The sequence below is a fragment of the Rhamphochromis sp. 'chilingali' genome (genome assembly GCF_963969265.1).
Source record: "Rhamphochromis sp. 'chilingali' genome assembly, chromosome: 10".
NCBI classification, from domain to species: Eukaryota; Metazoa; Chordata; class Actinopteri; order Cichliformes; family Cichlidae; genus Rhamphochromis; species Rhamphochromis sp. 'chilingali'.
In genome coordinates this window covers 11,879,844-11,898,033 of record NC_137937.1, presented here as the reverse complement: position 1 = coordinate 11,898,033, position 18,190 = coordinate 11,879,844, and the positions used below count along the sequence as shown (strand labels likewise).

At 42.8% G+C, this 18,190-nt stretch overlaps 2 protein-coding genes across 5 annotated transcripts in view; one reads left to right on the top strand and one right to left on the bottom strand.

Annotated features, from left to right (window-relative positions):
• The window catches only part of cabin1 (calcineurin binding protein 1), a 38,910-nt gene extending 30,421 nt beyond the window's left edge, over positions 1-8,489 (bottom strand). For all 4 annotated transcript variants that reach the window (XM_080893349.1, XM_080893350.1, XM_080893351.1 and 1 more), the window contains exons 1-19: positions 7,844-8,489; positions 7,639-7,731; positions 7,406-7,519; positions 6,008-6,142; positions 5,733-5,913; positions 5,511-5,640; positions 5,247-5,396; positions 4,144-4,451; positions 3,863-4,040; positions 3,633-3,766; positions 3,324-3,541; positions 3,109-3,181; positions 2,651-2,838; positions 2,425-2,562; positions 1,979-2,167; positions 1,658-1,900; positions 1,389-1,542; positions 1,169-1,284; positions 847-1,008 (exon numbers count right to left, since the gene is read on the bottom strand). In XM_080893349.1, coding sequence (XP_080749475.1) covers positions 847-1,008; positions 1,169-1,284; positions 1,389-1,542; positions 1,658-1,900; positions 1,979-2,167; positions 2,425-2,562; positions 2,651-2,838; positions 3,109-3,181; positions 3,324-3,541; positions 3,633-3,766; positions 3,863-4,040; positions 4,144-4,451; positions 5,247-5,396; positions 5,511-5,640; positions 5,733-5,913; positions 6,008-6,142; positions 7,406-7,519; positions 7,639-7,731; positions 7,844-7,846 — 2,907 coding nt within the window. In that variant the 5' untranslated portion in view covers positions 7,847-8,489. The remainder of the gene's footprint in view (positions 1-846; positions 1,009-1,168; positions 1,285-1,388; positions 1,543-1,657; positions 1,901-1,978; positions 2,168-2,424; positions 2,563-2,650; positions 2,839-3,108; positions 3,182-3,323; positions 3,542-3,632; positions 3,767-3,862; positions 4,041-4,143; positions 4,452-5,246; positions 5,397-5,510; positions 5,641-5,732; positions 5,914-6,007; positions 6,143-7,405; positions 7,520-7,638; positions 7,732-7,843) is intronic.
• A 2,692-nt stretch (positions 8,490-11,181) lies between these two features.
• Positions 11,182-13,844, top strand: neflb (neurofilament light chain b). Its single transcript, XM_080893319.1, has 4 exons — positions 11,182-12,397; positions 12,553-12,677; positions 12,797-13,200; positions 13,308-13,844. The coding sequence occupies exons 1-4, from the start codon at positions 11,183-11,185 to the stop codon at positions 13,499-13,501; spliced, it is 1,938 nt and encodes a 645-aa protein (XP_080749445.1). The 5' UTR covers position 11,182; the 3' UTR covers positions 13,502-13,844.
• Positions 13,845-18,190: the final 4,346 nt, after the last annotated feature.

Below are 18,190 nucleotides of genomic sequence, written 5' to 3'. Positions count from 1 at the left end.
GTAACATACATGGCTACAGCAATTACTGCTAAAAGGTCCCAATAAGACTATTCTTTCATTAGTTACAGTGTACAGTTAGGACTCCAGCCACTGAAAACCAATGACATACAACTGTGGGAATGACCCCCACCTCGTGGCTAAACGCAAGTACTACAAAAATACAAGAGATTGGGTACTTTACACACAAACCTCCTGCTGAGTCACTTTATCTCTTATAATATAACACGAGTTTACCTTTTTCGCTCCCTTTGACTCTTTATCTTCAATCAAATGTAACTATTTACAGAGAACTCTGTCAAGCATCTCCTATAGTGACAAAGCAATAAAGGAAGCATGCTGTTATATACTAAATATTTCATTATCTTGTGAGTTACTCAAAGACAATTTCACTAAATTACGGTAAAAGTCTAAAAGCCCACAAACCACAATTCTGCTGGTAAGTCGTTAATCTAAATGTGGTTGCATTTTTCCTCACACACTGAATCAGTGCCATTAACGCTATTTCACCGGTGCAATTTATTTCAGTGACATCAGAAGTGTATTCCTCACCAGCAAAACAACATTAATGGATATAACAGACTTTTTCTGTGTGTCATGAGGGCCTGTCTGAGTCATCAGCCCTCAGCTAAACAACTCACTATTTATGCAGGTTTGTCAGTACCACTGGGAAATCACACAAAATAGTCCGACCTTAAGTTACCTCTCAGCAATTCTGCCTGTTCTTCAGGTATTGACTTTTGGACTATGTCATTAAATTAATTAACTTCTGCTTGGCAGAGCCGCTTGTAGATCAAACACCAAACTATAACACGTTAAATCAAGCAGAGTGTTTTAAGCATCTATAACCTGTGGAGATGAATGATCTTCAAGGTAGCGGGCCTTGCTCTTCTTACTGGGGTAGGCATATAAACAGAAAAAGCACTGTTCCAGGGCCATTTCCAACTCCTCCTTGTAGGGGTGAGAGTCACTGCTAGTAGAGGCTGCAAATTCTTTTTCCAAAACTCGCACCTAAACCAACAAAAACAAATATTTAAAAACATTTTCATATGTTTTTGAAAAAAAGAACAAAAAAACGAAGTAATGTACAGCCTACATGTCAGGCTGTACATTACTTTGTTTTGTTTTTTTTGGTGTTGATGTAGCATTTGCAGAGAGCAAACAAACTTACAAAAAATTTGAGAAGGGCTCCGTCTGAGCTGCAGCACAAGGACCGACGGCCAAGATACTCGTGGGCCGTGTTTAGAAGCATCAGGGAGGAGGGCAGCATGGGGGTGTCTGAGTCCTCTAAAAATTAAGACTTGACAGTGTCACTCAGTGTAACAACTGACATGGCATATACAGTACACTGAAGGAAAACTAAAAAGCATAAAAGCAAGATATCAACAAACCTTCATCATCCCCTACAGACATATGCTGTCGAAGCATACAGTCAAAGGCAGCCTCTTCGTGCTTGATAATGCGATACAGGATAATCCAAGGCAGGACTGAGAAGAAAAATGGCTCCTTGGGATCATCAGAAATGGTCATGCTAAGATCAATCAGCTGAAACGCAAACCGACAGCACAATAAATTAGCAATCTAAAAATTAAGTGTATCGGTACCTTAATGTTGCGTGAATTAAAGCATTACTTAAGGCGAACAGAAACTCTCTTTGAACCTGGATTAGGTTGTTTGCCAGTCGAGCCATACTAGAGAAGTGGGGGACATTGCTCAGAAGCTCCGCCTCTTTATTGAAGCAGACCTCGATGCCATCTAGCAACTTCACAATGGTGCTAACCCACTCCTCCTTGCTAGGTGGAGAGCTGCTTGGAGCAGAGTTGAGCTGCTGGAGGGCTTCATTCAAGGCCAGCTCGCTGCACTCCAAACACTGCTGGTAGTCCTGCAGCTTCAATAGTGAGTTCTAGGACACAGGGTTAGAAATAATTACGCATTTCAAATCGTTTAGCGATTCCACTGATATCACTGTAGTTTGTCTAACCTGTAGTAACGTCAACTGTGCGGGACGCTCAGGTGTTGAGCTCACAAACTCCAGAGGTTTGCTCCTGCTCCCATAATTAAGGGTGGGCTGCAGCAGACGCACCACTGAGTCGAAGTCCGATGACTCAAAGAGGCGCTGGATCTCTTCCAAAGATTGACAGCGCTCCAGACACTTTAGCCTTTTGTCAATCTGTGTGTGGGAACAGAGAAAACCCACCAAAAACCCAGTCAAAACATCTACAAAATAAGCACTTCGATATTTTCAAGCTTAAATTGCTATGAAAGAAATGAATGCTTAAAAATTCCCCTCTCTCTTTTACATACGCCATATACACATACATTTATATATTACATAATTAAGTATTTTGATTCTGATAAACCCCATAAGAGAGAAATGGGAAATATATTAATAAAAGAGAAAATATATATACTGGCCAGCACACAAACCTCCTCTACAGAGATTGCTGCATCTACACGAAGGTTAGGCAGGTTGATTGTGTACTGTTTCCCATCTGGGCTCTTTGATTTGCTCTGCAAAAGGCCTACACAGACATCATAGCTCTCCAGAGCCAATTCCATGTCCCCCTGTCAAAACAAGAAATGCACTGTTACTGAGTGAAAAAAATAACTCAATAATAATCAAGTAAAATATAAATAGACATATAAACTTTACCTGCAGGGCCAGGAATCGTGCCTTTAGCCAGTATACTCGCACCATGACATCCAGCCAGTCATCCTCAAACAGATCTCTTTGAGATGCACCAAGAGCGAGAAGTAATAAATCACCCTGGAAGTGCTGCCCAGGAAATTCTGAGTCAGTGGTATTGTTTCCAGAGCCACAGCTGCTTCTTCTAGGAGTAACTGGATAAGGAATTAAAATATGAATGCAAGCCAAAAATAAACAATGAATTTCCATTGTAAAACAAATACTACATATCATCATGTTCAACTTCAACAGTGACTCCAACACCTTTTAGATCATTAAGCCAAATTTAAAATGCTAGATAAATGGCAACACATTTCTCACATTCAGGCTCTTGAATGCTTTGCTCAGTAGTGTTATTTGTCCAAATTGATCTTTTCAAAATCTACTAGGCTATGAGAAAAATTATGAAGCTCACTCAGACTTACCAGCCTTCCCTTTGCTGTGTAACCATTGCTCCAACTGCAGTTCCATACAGGCCAAGCTCATTGTCAACATCCCCTGCATACGTTAAAAAAACAAAAAAACAAAACTAGATCCTTAGAGAAAAGCCTTAAAGGGCTTAAAGTAAATTAATGTTAAGCCATAAGCATGATGATAAAAGACATTCAAGCAACCATAAAATTAACCAACTTTCATTTACCCGGATATGTTGGTTGCTGCAGTCCCGAAGGAGAGGATTAGGAAGACCGTTACTGTGCTTCCTCCAGGTCTGATAGACCTCCAAGACCACAGCAGTCAAGCCCCGGGGCCACTCCTCCATGAATTTCTGACCCACTGCTTTCAGATAGCGCATCATCAGGTCCAGTATACCACCATTGGCCATATTGTCAAGTAGGAAGTTGTGGACATCTTGTTGTTCTGGAGGAAGGAGTGGACAGTGTGTTAATATGATGGAAACACCAAAATGAGATATGATATTGTGAATACACATTTAGGATGCACCACATACCAGACTTCATGTATTCAACTGAGTCCACAGGTAAGCAACTCCCATGCAGAGGCTGTATGTCATCCTTGCCATCACACTGTGTCTCGAGATTACTGAGGCTCTCATCGTCATTATCAGGATCAAATTTCTTTAGCCTAAGAGAAACCAGAAAAATACTTTTACATCAACAAAACTATAATAGACCTGTAAGATTTACGCATTCTACATAAGGTTCAGTAAAGAGCGGCTACCTAGAAGGTAGGTATTTAAAAAGCAGTTCCTGAAAATCAATCTTCTCCTCCTTCTTGCATTTAGTGTTTCGAACACGTGCAGAGCGCCGCTTTGCCGTTTCCCCGCTATCTTCTACCACGCGTTTCCGTTTCGGCGCTTTCTTCACCTTATCTGTGAGCGACACTTCCATTGCTGTAGCTGTGAAGATTTGAGAACATTTAAATGGCTACAATAACAACAAAAATAATACTTTTAATTGATACAAATAATCACATTGAGAGGCAAGACAAACAGCACTGACCAACAGGTGGAACAAAGGTGTTGACCTCTACAGTGGACTGACTAGTGGCAATTTGAGGTTGATTGCCAGATTGAGCCATCACTGCTGGCTCAGTGAAGACCACTGGAGGCAGGGATGAACTGGGGCTGCTGCTTAGCACTGTGGTCTGGCCCATACTGACAGGGCTGCTTGGCTGGGGGATGTTCTGGAGGACGTTTGGGTCACGGTACTCTGACAAGTCAATTCTGCGGCCAAGACTTGGGCGTGGTAGCTCACACGTGGTCTGATGTCTGTACATTGCAAGGAGACTTTCACCCAGATGTTTCCATCTGCAATAAATACAGAAGATATAGCAAAAAATTTGGTCCGGTGATAGGTTTGTAGCATAAACCTATTCGCTGGAACGTTAAGGACAATTTACTACACAGCAAAAGCAAGACACAAGTAGGCAAAATTCTTTGTGTTACTCATGCATGAGGGAGAGAACCACAACAAGCGCCGTTCCTTCGCTTGACCCCAGTCGCTCTCGTCCGCTCCCCCATAACATTGTTCTTTTATTGAGCTCACATGAATATACATAGGTTCATTAACATAAGACGTCTACATACACACAAAGAGTACCTTGCCTGTGCGTTGCATAAGTATGTGTTTGTGCGTGTGTGGGGTCAAGATGCGACTCCCCAAAGCTGGTGCCAGGAGTCTAGCGGTCCATCTAAACAAAAGGCTCTTACACTCAAACAGATATACGTGTGTTTGCTATACCATATATCACCAAGAGAAGATATGACCTCTCCTAGGAGGTGTGTGATCTATGCCAGAACACTCTGTAGAGGAGTGAACGCACCCCCCTCTTCATGCTACACAGAGTTGTTACAGACCTCCTAGGATGAGACATTCTTTCAATCTAGAAATGATTATATACTTCTAAGCATATATGACTAATTTTTCTAAGCATAAATGACAATAAACAATACAAATCTAACAGATTCTGCATTTTCTGCTGATGTAAACCATAGCATTGTAATAATTAACAATAATCTGTTCTCATTAAAACAAATAATCTATGGTTAAATGCTGACTGTGTGATGAAATGACGCAGACAGCAACAACAGCAGAGCACTCACGAGAAGCTGTGGATGGGCTGAATGAGTACAAGGTCAGGTTTTGGTTCAGAAAGAGAGAGAGCCTGCCTGCGCCTCCTTATCTCTAGTGCCTCTTCCATAATGGATTTGCGTTCCTCTTCTTCTACTTCCACATAGTGAATAGAAATATCACTGAGAAAAGTTTAAAAAAAAAAAAAAAAAAAGACGGAGACAAGTTTGTCAGTCATGGAAAAGTATGGTGCAACTCGTAAACAGATTAAGAACTTAAAAGAAAGTTGCCTTTACCATTTCATGAACATCTGCATCGTATCCCTCTTCAGACAAGGTTGTTCCTCAAATATTTTTTCCTTCAACACCAGACCTTTGGTGTAACAATGGTCCTTCTCTAGGGCTTTGGAAATGAAGTACAAACAGCCTGGAAATACATAGAGAAATGTTAGCTACTTTCCCCCCCATACATGAGCTCTTAACCTGACCGTGAAAAGCTTATGATGACATGTTACATACAGCTGTAGTCACTGAGTGTATAGAGTATAGTTATGAGGTTGTCCAGGCAGGGCCAGTGGTCAGGGTTACAGTGCAATCCTTCCTGGAATGCATGACGAGCCAGAGGAATGCGCACCAGTCGCACAGCCACCTGACCAATTTTGTACCACATGTTCACATCAGTGGAATCCAACATGACAGCCTGAGAACAGAGCAGAGCAGAATTTATAGTAAGAACACCTGCCAGCGTTATTCATTCGGTCATTGAATTTAATCAAGTTAAAGTGACACATTACCTCTAAGTAAAACTCCATAGCGGTCTCCAGGTCATCCCGTAACGCAGCCATACTAGCCAGATTTTTAAAAGTTGAATATTTCAGCATCAATCCGGGGTGCTTGAGGCCCACTCTCTGATCATCAGAGGGCATGGCCTGAAATATTAAGAGGATACATTAGATTCAACACCAAACCCATGGGGTCTTGATAAGATCAAGCAAGGTAAATAATGTCAACATGGCCAATTTTATTTACGCAGTGAAACTGAATTCTACACAGAAAATGGTTAACATGATATGTTCATAATGACACAAAGTATGAAAATGTATGTCCTGAGAAACACAAATGGAAGAAAATCTGCAACAATGTGTGAAACTTTAAATATCACAGATCACCACTTTAGTCCTCATGATCAAATGAGCCTCCAAGCTGGCTACGTGTGGCGTTTCAGTTTGAATGCTAAATGCACTGCACTGGTCTCATTGCAATTCACAAACATGGGATGCAGGATGAGCTCATCAGGTAGGGTGCTTAGGATGAGTTTCAGAGCTTGAGCCCTTTCATTCAGCTCCTGGAATTTTGGCACTTTCCTGTCAATTATCAACTCCTCCATATCATCTGCAGCCATGCAAATTATAGCCTCTTAATAGTTCATTTTTAAGTTTTTCTTTTCCAACATTTTGATAACAGCATCCTGGGTAGGTTCGGGGTCTCCTTCGCTGCCTTTATAAAAGCTGTTGTTAAGGTCTGCGCTGCTGATAAATTGATTTTCTCCAGCTCTTTAAAGAGAAACATCACAGCGTAGAGAGCCAACGGAGCAAGTGAGGCAGCGTCTGCTTCATTCTTTATGTCTCCCGTGGTCATCCTTGACCAAGCGATGGACTTCTGTGCGTGCACACATCCACTGATGCCGGTTTCACCACATTCAATCAGTCATGGAGACTGACAGAATGGAAACAGACAAGGATCTTGGGTGAGATGGCTGTCAGTGATGAGAATACCGGCGCACTGTTGACTGGATGGTGGAATTATAGAAAAAAATAAATGACCTCTATAGGTAATGCGCTAATTTTAGAACAGCTTTAATTTAAGGAGCGCCACAGTTGTTAGCACTGTTGCCTCACAGCTACTACGTCCTAATTACGAATCCACCATCTGATTGGGGGAAAGCTGTGTTGCGTTTGCATGTTCTCCCCATGTTTTTGTGGGTTCTCTCCAGGTACTCCGGCTTCCTGCCAGAGACCGTCTCAATGTGTTAGCCCTGCGATAGATTGCTGACCTGTTCAGGGTTTACCCTGACTCTCGCCCTGGGATAGCCGGGATAGCCCACCCACCCCCACAACCCTGAAAAGTGTAAAAGAATGGATAGATGGGCTGTTCTGTGCAACCATATTATTAGTTTGTGTTGGTGTGTTTACCTCTTTGAGCAGTGGAGTTTTGAGAAGCTCATGGTAGGCCTTGGCGGACTCCTCAAATTTATCATGTTTCTGCAGATCCAAAGCTTTGTGATATAAAGCGAATGCCTCTGCTTCCTATTGACAGAAACAAACGGGGGAATACAACTGACTTAATGGGATGTACAGAGATGAACGACTGCATCAGCAGATAGAACTAATATTGCTTATTCATCAGCATATAGTATGTAGCCTACTTGAGCCTCTTTTGTCTGACTCTTGCTGTTTCTCAGGGGATCTTGAGACTCGTCTGCAGCTGCCGAAGCAGCATTTAGTGCTGCTATGCGAATCTGTGTAAAAGGGCAGAGAGAAAACGCTTTCCCATGCAGTAATCTGTCTTAGGCAAGGGAGTGTGCGCAGTTACAGTGAGGATGTAGCTGACGCTGTGATTCAAGGTCTTACCATTTTAATATTTGAAAAGCAGCTCTTCTGCCTTCACGGTTCGCAGATTTCGTTGAATGCAAGAAAAACAAAAAATACACTGCAAAGCCATTTAGTATGTCCTCTGTGTCTTTTCCATTTACTGTTATCTATTCATTTGAGTGTATGTGAGAGCTTTGGGCGTACACAACCTACAACACAGAAAAGCAATGCGAGCCGGCGTTTCTATCACGCCACGTATTTGCTCTTTAAAGAGGAGATTACGACCACTTGGGACCGACTAGCTCACATTACCGACACGCCATTCAAAACCAAATCTGGTTAACTTAGCTCTCTGTAAACGATATTTCGCTCTTAGCAAATATACAGAACTCTGGAGAGTAGATGCTAAACGTAGCTCACAGTTTCTCCAGCTAGCCGAAATTAGCAGAGACGTTTGTGAGCTAACTGTAGCTTGTGGTCCGCCGGACGACCGTCACTTCCAGAGCTCAGCGACTTACCATTCATTCTCAATTAAACTGCACCTGTAAAGTTTCAGGTACTCGAGCAACATAACAAACCCTGAAAACTCCGCGGCTACGAAGCAATTTAGAAACTTAACCTATACATCATCCTTTGTTGTTGTCAAATATGGATGAGACCCTGAGAATGTTTGCGTCACTGGATGACATTTGCCACCCGCCAATCAGTAACGTGGTCACTGATTGGTCAATACCCAGTGGGCGTACTCTTATGACCAACGATACTGTATGATATTGGGTGACACCGTCTGGGTTCGCTTTATTACTACATCGCCGTCCGCCTGCCGGAGGGGCAGCGCGACAAGGCATTTGAAGTGTCGGATATCCTGAGTTCCGACAAGGAAAAGAGCACGCCGACTGAAAGAGCATTTATTACATAGCTACACCTTACCCAAGGAATACACTAAGGTGGCCCAATTGTTGGAATTAAAAAGAATATTGTATATTATCCTAATCTGTGCAACAGAAACCCAACCTGCCAAATGCGTACTCTTGCATAGTGTTATTTTAAACTACATCGGTGACCAATCAGGAACCTCTATATATAAAATTGCAAATTAAAGTTTGGGGCAAAATCAGGTCGGTCAGAGGGATGCGCACTTGTTATTGGTTATATCTTTATTTTCCAAATGTGGATGCTCCGCGAAATAACATTATATCTTTATAATAGTGTCGTGCGTATATTTTAGTGGTTAATTAAAATGGGAAGAAATTATCCTGTTGCTGGTAATTATACTATCATTGATCATCAATCATACTAATTGAATAGACCGGTTTTCTCAGCAAGTAGCCCATTAAAAAGCCCCTCTGCGGTCTTAAAGCCTCACTGGGGCAGCAGGCTATTTAAACAGCACGATGTGCATGAGTGGCTCGTTACAATACCTGTGCCAGCTTCCTAAAAACGAATATGAACTTTTAATATGCAGAGATATGCTTATCCCCTCTTGACCAAAGTTAAAATAACTTCATCAGAAGCTAGGCTAACAGTAGTATGTCAAGTCTGCGCAGAGGTCCATTCGTTAGTGTGTACTAGTGTCATGGTCCACAGTTAGATAGGTAAGCAAGTGCACAGATTTGGTAAAGATAACACCGAGGGATTTGGGAACATCCTATTGCAACAAATACTTTGAGCAGAAAACCAGTAGCCTTGTACCTGTTTGTTTGTACATTTACTTGTTCTCATCAAAGTCCAAGCTATTAAATCTTCAAACAACTGTGTACAATCAGACAAAAAAATGTCTAAGCAAAATGTTGTGTTTCTCCTGCACCATTCATAACTTATCAATTATGCATTAATAATGGCAACATTTATTAATTAAATATTTTTTCTTGATTTGCGACACTCCAAAACTGTATGTAAACTGCAAAACTAACAGAAATACACGCAAAGTTTGTAGTAAAATACATAGCCATCTCATTTTTTTTTCCAAGTACGTCTTTAGATCGGTTCTGTAGTTCGGCCTGTGCACTATAAAGCTGACTGCCCATGGATGGACGTGCATATGTTCTTGAGAATCCAATTCCCCATATTTACAAGATAAAAATGCAACCGTTTCCTGGAAAGCGTGGATGTTGCAGCATAAGCAGCACGTGTGCATAACATATAAAATGTTGAAACTGAGACATGTTGTTTTATGAAAAATATCGCTTCATTTTGAATGTAACACCAACCACATACAGTCGATGAGTATTATTGAATTAATTTATAATATATATATTTATTCACCAAATATACAGTTCATATTGGCTAAATCAATTCAATTCAATTCAATTCAATTTTATTTATATAGCGCCAAATCACAACAAAAGTCGCCTCAAGGCGCTTCATAGATACAGAGAAAAACCCAACAATCATATGACCCCCTATGAGCAAGCACTTTGGCGACAGTGGGAAGGAAAAACTCCCTTTTAACAGGAAGAAACCTCTGGCAGAACCAGGCTCAGGGAGGGGCGGCCATCTGCTGCGACCGGTTGGGGTGAGAGAAGGAAGACAGGATAAAAGACATGCTGTGGAAGAGAGACAGAGGTTAATAACAAATATGATTCAATGCAGAGAGGTCTATTAACACATAGTGAGTGAGAAAGGTGACTGGAAAGGAAAAACTCAATGCATCATGGGAATCCCCCGGCAGCCTAAATCAGGAGATAACAAGGTGTAAACGTGAACGTTTGTTATACATTAGTGCTTAAATATTTATAACCCTGTTTCCATCATGGGAACTTTCCTCACGTACTAAGAACCATTCGAGTGACTCGGGTTTTTTTTAAAGGCGTGGATCAGGGTCTAAATGAAGTTCTGGAAATTGAACATTGTGATCAACATTGTGACATGCATGGGAAACAATCAACCACTAGAGGGCAAACTTTTATCTATAATCATGAGAAGATCCAGTGTGTGTGTGTGTGGGGGGGGGTTTCCACCCTTTTTTCAGCACCCCAAGATGCTGAGCTGATTACCTTAGCAAACGTTTGCTGTGATAGTTGGATCATAATAGAAATTTCACTGATACCTTTTCAGACACTGCTGACAAATTGTATAAAATTATGCAAAGCAGTGGCTAAAAGATGGTTTCCCCTTTCTTCTGTAGTTTGCACAGATATGTGATAGAGAGATGAGGTCTTTGTCAGGGTTTCTGATGACGAACTGCAAGAAAACTGCAGCTTCTAGGTGTAACAGTATATCATCTTTGTCCTCACTGACCCTGTGTGTTGCAGTCCCTTGTTGCTCTTTCGTTGCTTCTCCCCCGCCTTCTCCATCCCTACACTCATCCTCACCCACCCCATCTCTTCCTTGGCTGAGACCGGCTGGCTGGCACTATTATCAATTCTTTCTGTCAGCATGCCTGCAACAAAAAAAAAAAAAGAAAAAAAAAAAGCTTACGTCACAGTCATTACTGGCCCTATAAAAGTCAGAGTGATGCAGATTCACTGTGCAGTCGGCCCGGCAACATTCACAGACACAGAGCAGCCCGTCTCACTAGTCATGGCTTCCGCAGGCTTTGACCCTTACTTTTCTTCTGCTTACAAGAAGAGGGGAGTTGTGCGCAGCGGAGGATATGGGACTGGTGGAGGGGGAGCAGCTAGGTCTGTCTACTCCACCCACTCTGCCCCAGTAACTTCCTATGCATCTTCACGCAGAAGTTATCCTGCATACGCCCGAGCTACTTCCAGCTACTCCACCATTCTTTCTGCTCCTGTGCTTGCACCTGCTCCTGAGCTACGCCTTGACCAAGCAGCCCAAGTCAGCTCTGAGTTCAAAGCAGTAAGGACCCAGGAGAAGGCTCAGCTGCAAGACCTGAATGACCGCTTTGCAAGCTTTATTGAGAGGGTCCATGAACTTGAGCAGCAGAACAAGTTGCTGGAGACTGAGCTCCTGCTGCTTAGGCAAAGGCAGACGGAGCCATCCAACATTCGGGCCCTGTATGAGCATGAGATCCGCCAGCTCCGTGTAGCTGTGGAAGAGGCCCGCCATGAGAAGCAAGCAGCCCAGGACCACAGGGATCAGATGGAGGATGTGCTGAGGAACCTGCAGAAACAGTATGAGGAGGAAGTGCTTGGCAGAGAGGAGGCCGAGGGCAGGCTCATGGATGCCAGGAAGGGAGCAGATGAAGCCACACTGGGCCAGGCCGAGCTTGAGAAACGAGTCGAGACCCTGCTGGAAGAGCTGACCTTCCTGAAGCGTCTCTGTGAGAGTGAGATTGCGGAGCTGCAGGCTCAAATCCAGTACAGCGCAGAGGTGTCAGTGGAGATGGAGGTTGCCAAACCGGACCTGTCTGCTGCCCTCCGTGACATCCGAGTGCAGTACGAGAAGCTGGCACAGCGCAACCTGCAGTCAGCCGAAGAATGGTTCTGCAACAAGATGAATGTCATGACAGTGGGCGCCACTCGCACCACGGAGACTGCACGCAGTGCCAAAGATGAAGTTGGAGAGTACCGCCGGTTGCTTAAAGCCAAAATGCTGGAGATTGATGCCTGCCGCGAGATGAACCAAGCTCTGGAAAACCAACTACAGGAAGTGGAGGAGAAACAGAGTGGTGAGATTGCTGCACTGCAGGTGAGGCACAGAAACAAAGGAAGTGCAGTGACCTCTGTCTCTTTCCTGTGATAAAAAAAAAGAAGAAGAAGTGATCCTTTGTTATTTTCTGTTACTCAGAGGAGTCACAGAGCAGATATTTAACTTATGTACATATAACATTTCTCTTTGTACAGGATACAATATGTGAACTGGAAGAAGAGCTGAGGGCAAACAAAAATGACATGGCTCGCTACTTGAAAGATTACCAGGACCTTCTGAATGTGAAGATGGCACTGGATATCGAAATTGCTGCATACAGGTAAGTGTCTTATACATAGTGTCCCACTGTCTTATATACTGGATGGTAATTGTGGAATACACAATAAAATGGGTAATTAGGCATTTCATCTTCTTGTAATGTGTGCTTTATCCTATCAGGAAGCTTCTTGAGGGAGAAGAGAATCGTTTGAATGTGGCAGGACCGATTTCTGTCACTGGGTACTCCCAAGCCATGTTTTCTGCTCCGTCCTATGGAAGAACGCAGATCTCCATGCATTCTCAGCTGAGCTCTGCAGCTCCATACCTGCTGAGCTCCCGCCTGTATACTACATCGCTGCCCACAGAGGAGACAATATCTGCAAGCCAAGCACAGCAGGCAGAGGCTAGCCCTCCCGAAGAGGAGGAAGAAGAGCAGGTGGAAGAGGAAGAGAAAGCTGAAGAAGAAGAAAAGGAGGAAGAAGAGGCAGAGCAGGAGGAAGGGGGGGAAGAAGAGGAGGAGGAGACAGCAGAGAAGGAAGGAGAAGAAGAAGAGGGAGAGAAGGAGGAAGAGGCAGATGCAGAAGGTTAGTGTGGTAAATTTCCATGTATGCCCCTGTGCGTGTCCCTGTGTGTATGTAGTGGGAAACTAATGTGACCTTTTATCTTTCTTCACCTCATTTTCATTGTGAAGAGGCTGAAGCAGAGGATGGAGAAAAAGAAGATGAGGAGGAAGGAGGAGAGGACGGCCAGCCTGAAGATGAGGAAGATGCCGAACAGAAAGAAACAGAGGGCGATGAAGAGGGTGAGAAGGAGGAAGAAACTGTAAAAGAAGAGGAAGCAGAGGCTGAAGAGAAAAATAGGAAAACAACAGATAAAAAAGTCTAACTTTACTCATTTTAAAAACAAAGTGCTAGCCTGTAGCTAAAAGGATGTTCCAAATCCTCTGGTGCTCCTATTTGCTCTGATGTCTCATTCAAACCAAATGAAAATATCTTAAAAAAGTGCTGGTGACCTTCACCTCTGTGTGGTCGACACGAGTGAAAGCTTGTACCTGAAAGCATGTATGCACAGGTACACTCTGCAAAAGATTAAAAAAAAAATGTATTTACAAAGACAGGATGTGTCAGGAGTAGGAATTCTGCTTGGTGGAGAAATGTTTGCTGGTGCTTTACCTTAACCAAAATATGCTTATGTAACTGCCTTGTATGTGCAATAGCCTTCAAGTCCATCGTGTGCTGCATTAAACTCCAATAAAGCCTTGAAGCCTTCTTAACCAGAAGCTATCTCCTGGATTTTCATTTTTCCATACAAAAATAATTTGCAATGGTGTGTTAAATCGAGTCACATTTAGCATAAATAAAACGCATAAAAAGAAAATCATATTCAGTGTCCAAGTCCTGTGACTCACTTGCACATGTCAGGATGGAAATTTTTCCTTCCTAATTAGCCCCTGAGCTTCTTTTTCTTTCATTCAGAGTCTTAAAGCAAAATGCTACTATTGCACTAGAATGTTAATGGAGGTTAATGGAAAAGTACAGAAATGGCAGCCAGAGGGCCTTGCTTCTGTTCACCACGATAAATCAGCTCACAACTGACTGAGAGGAGGAGGGCTGCAGCAAACCAGCACGGTCAGCAAGTCTGGATCATCTTAGGTCTTATTCAGCAAAAAAAAAGAAAAAAAACACACACCAGTCCACAATTAAAATGCATGAAAAACAACACACGACACAATAAATTTTCAGTGTATCGGGCAAGCATTAATCTTTTAGCTTTTCAACATGACAAAGCCAATAAAGTCTCCTTAGATTTCCAGTAACTTGTGAAACCAAAGGCTGGTGTTAACGAATTGTGTTAAGCTGGCGTTTTAGGCTTTTTAAGTCAGCAGGTCGTCCGCTGTCCCGTCTGTGTTTGATCAGCGAGCTGACACCGGTGTTTTTTTCCCTGCTGCCTCACCCTCATCCACATCACTGTCCATAAATCAGGGCGCCCTGAAACCTTTATGACTCAGCTAGTCTGCTGCACCAAAGAATCTGGCAAAGTGTCAGCTCATGCAGAACAGCGAGGAGTGGAGGAAAAAGAGAGAGCAATTTCATTATTTCATTAGGGAGAAAGACAGACAGATTGAGGGTGGACTCGGGGGGTGGGGGCATTGGAATAGCTTGCTGCACTAAAACCTTGACAGAGGACAGACTGTCTTTATCCAGCAAATAGGTGGAGGATTTCAGGGCTTCCTTTAGGCATTTGCAGAGATGCAGTTCTTATCACTTAAGTAAACCCCAACACACACACACACACACACAAATGGGACACACAAGTGGTTAGAAGTGCTGCATCATATAATTTTAAGCACATAATGGCCCTTTTAATTCATTCAGCAGATTTCCTACTCAGTGTCGCATGTATAAAGGCAATGCCCTAAACACTGTGCAGTATCTTTTGCCACTCTCTCGCCATCCCCCATGTCCTCAATTTACCTCACTCGTTGCTACACACACCGCCATCCTCCTCGTTATGTTGCTCTTGGTTGCCACAGTAGAGTCGGTCCAGAGGAGCACTCCGTTTAATTATTAGAAATTCCACTTTAGAGTGAATTTGGCTTTGTGTTACACACACCTTTCACCACTCAGACAGAGCAATACAGCAAATGTTTTTTTTACTGGATTAAAAGACCACTAATTACATACCACTGGGTGGATTATAACACACAAACCACGCTGCACATAGAATGCTGAAAAGGGTATAAGGCTCCTCGGAGCAGAAATAGTAAACCACCAGTAGGATGTATTCTCCCACTTGCCTTCCATACAGCTAGGGAGCCTCGCAAGGTTTTGTGCATGTATGTGCCTACAGCTTGTGTGAAGCAGCTCAGGGCACAGTGGGGCACAGATCCCCTGTAAATGCAGCATATCAAAGCAAGGCTGTATTATTTTTTATCACATTTCATCTCTCAGATACTGACTTTCAGCTCGTGTTTCATCTGTCACATTTGGGCTGTGAACGGACTGGTGTATAAATCTTATGGCCCTCTTCCTCTTCTGGGCATAACACTATGTTAGAGGCAGGGAGGCCTATCACCGGGGCCCACCGGAGACCTCCAAGAGTTACATCCCTTTGATGAAAAAAAAAGAGAGAGAGAGAGAGAGAGAGAGAAAACAAAGAGCTGGAGGTGCAGCAGGAGATATTGACAAAAACCAAGCTAAAAAAAGTGTCAGGATTGTACAGTAAGTGTAAACTCTTGTTTTATGATGTAGATGAAATTAACTGATTCAACTTTGTGTCAGATTTAGAAAGAAATTACTAGTCAATAGATATACATCCACTCCCGTGTAAACACCCTGGATCATTTGACATAGTCAACATTAAAAATTGAATATAGACCTTCTGTTATGATCACTATCATTATAATTTCCAAAGGGTAAAAATCTCAGGAGTAATAGTGGTTTGTAGATTGTTACAAATATCATGAAAGTATCGATAATTTCAATATCAATGCCGATATTGGTATCGGCTCAATACTAGGGTGACTGATACGACCAAAATGTGCAGTCTGGCACAGCACTAATCTACAAAGCAGAATCCCAGCATTACTAATCTTTTGTGGTCTTTTATGGAATATTAATTAAGTTGTTTTGTTAAAACAAAAAGCTGCACTTTGATACACTCTGGTGTACATGCATAAGAAAACATGAGCATGAACTCTTTTTTTTTTAAAAAAACACTGCAGGAATGAATGCTTTCCATGTCTTTGGAAAGATGGTGTTTTCACCTTGAAAGCAGCACTTGTCGTCCAGATTATGGGTTTTAAATTGTGGGTGGGCGGGCATGTGCTCCCAGGCTCTGGTCCAGACAGTGATTGTGGTGGCACTGCAGTCTGTCTTTTTCTCTTTTTTTTGGATGGATGTTAAACACGGAAATCTGGATAAGAGTTGCAGCTCCCTCTGCTGATCTGAGAGAATGGTCTAATTAAAAAGCCTGTGTCAAAAGAGCCCTCACGCTGGCCTGGAAGGCAGCAGGCAGAGACCATTTCATTTAAAGAGGTTGCAAACTCCAGTTCTATAAATAGATTCTCATGTGTACATACAGCTTAGCTTCAATTTTCAGATGGCCTCATGCACCCACTTTCAGTGCTACAAAGAATGCTTCAGTGAGTCAGATGGAGACAAATGGGAAAGCCTCAGGGTGCATCCCTTCTCTTGCATCACAACCTGAAAATGAGATGTTAGGCATGTGGATACAAATGTGCTGAAGCTTGCTTGGACTATACCTGTGAAAGTGGAGGGTGTGATCACATATATTGACACTGTATATTTCCTTAAGTCATGTGAGGGCTACATTTATCGTCCTGTGGAAATAACACTGTTTATCTAATTAGGATCTTTGCACAGGAAATGTGGTGACACGTCAGCAGGCTTCAAAAGCATGCAGCAAACATGAGAAACAGAAGCTTTTTTTTTTTTTTTCAAAACTACAAATGTCTCAGAAAAAGAAACAACAGAGAAAGTCAACAGGAGCCGGTGCCCCAGGATGTAGAGTTGTCATGCACTGGCAGGGCATTGACCTATCCTCAAAGAGCTGCTGGACTGAGCAATTACCTGTATCTGCAGCCTGACAGCCAGGTGGATGCCCAACCCCAATTTGCCTTTGGCATCTTGTGGTTCTGGCTGTGGACCTATAAATCCATTAAGCCTTTTTTGTCGACTTGTGTTTCAGGAACTGAACCGCCCTCCCTCAGAGGGGGCAGTGCGACTCTGTGCTCAGATCCCTTCCACTTAGAAGTCTCTGAGGCCTCCGTGCTTTCCTCACATTATACTAGAAAATCAGAATTCACTGAGTTTAGTAATTCCCGACGCTGAGGAAAAGTCAACTCAGGTCAAGCTTTATAACACTTCATACATATGGATGCCCATTGTGCTTCATCTTTGTGCATGCCGCAAAAAACAAAACAAAATGCACACACACGGGCATATGCGTTCAAGCTTTTCCCTGCAGAAAAAAACTCATCAAATGCAGCAGAAAATAACAAGGTGGACGCTGGATTGAGAGCTTATTTATTATTATTTCAGCTGTCTGTCATACTAGATGCACATTCATCTGTCCGACGATACACTGAGAAAGCCCGAGGCAATGTAAACGGATAGTGTATCCCGCAATAAAGACAAAAACATTACTGCTAGCTCTGATTTTTTTTTTATCTACCATATCAGCAGCACATCCTCATCACCAGGACAACTTCTTTGCTTTCATGTAGGAAGCTGAGAACAAACAGTGTTTATGTCCCAGCTGTTGTGGCTCTGAGCTGCTTGTGCAACCTGTTTCCATTTACTTTGCACATGTGCACACGGCTGGATTATAAACTGTTTTATTTCCAGAAAAAGGAGGCTTTATTATCAAAATACTGCACCTAGTCAAAGACTAGCGCAGGCGTCTGCCTGACCTGATCTAAATGAGACAATGAGGGCAAAAGGGGTTTCTAGTAAGGAACAGCCTGTCTCCTTCTATTGCTTATGGAGCATTAAACTTCAGGTGAACTCTGGGGTTCAGTCAGCTTGTAACTCGGTCTCTCGCGCTCTCTCT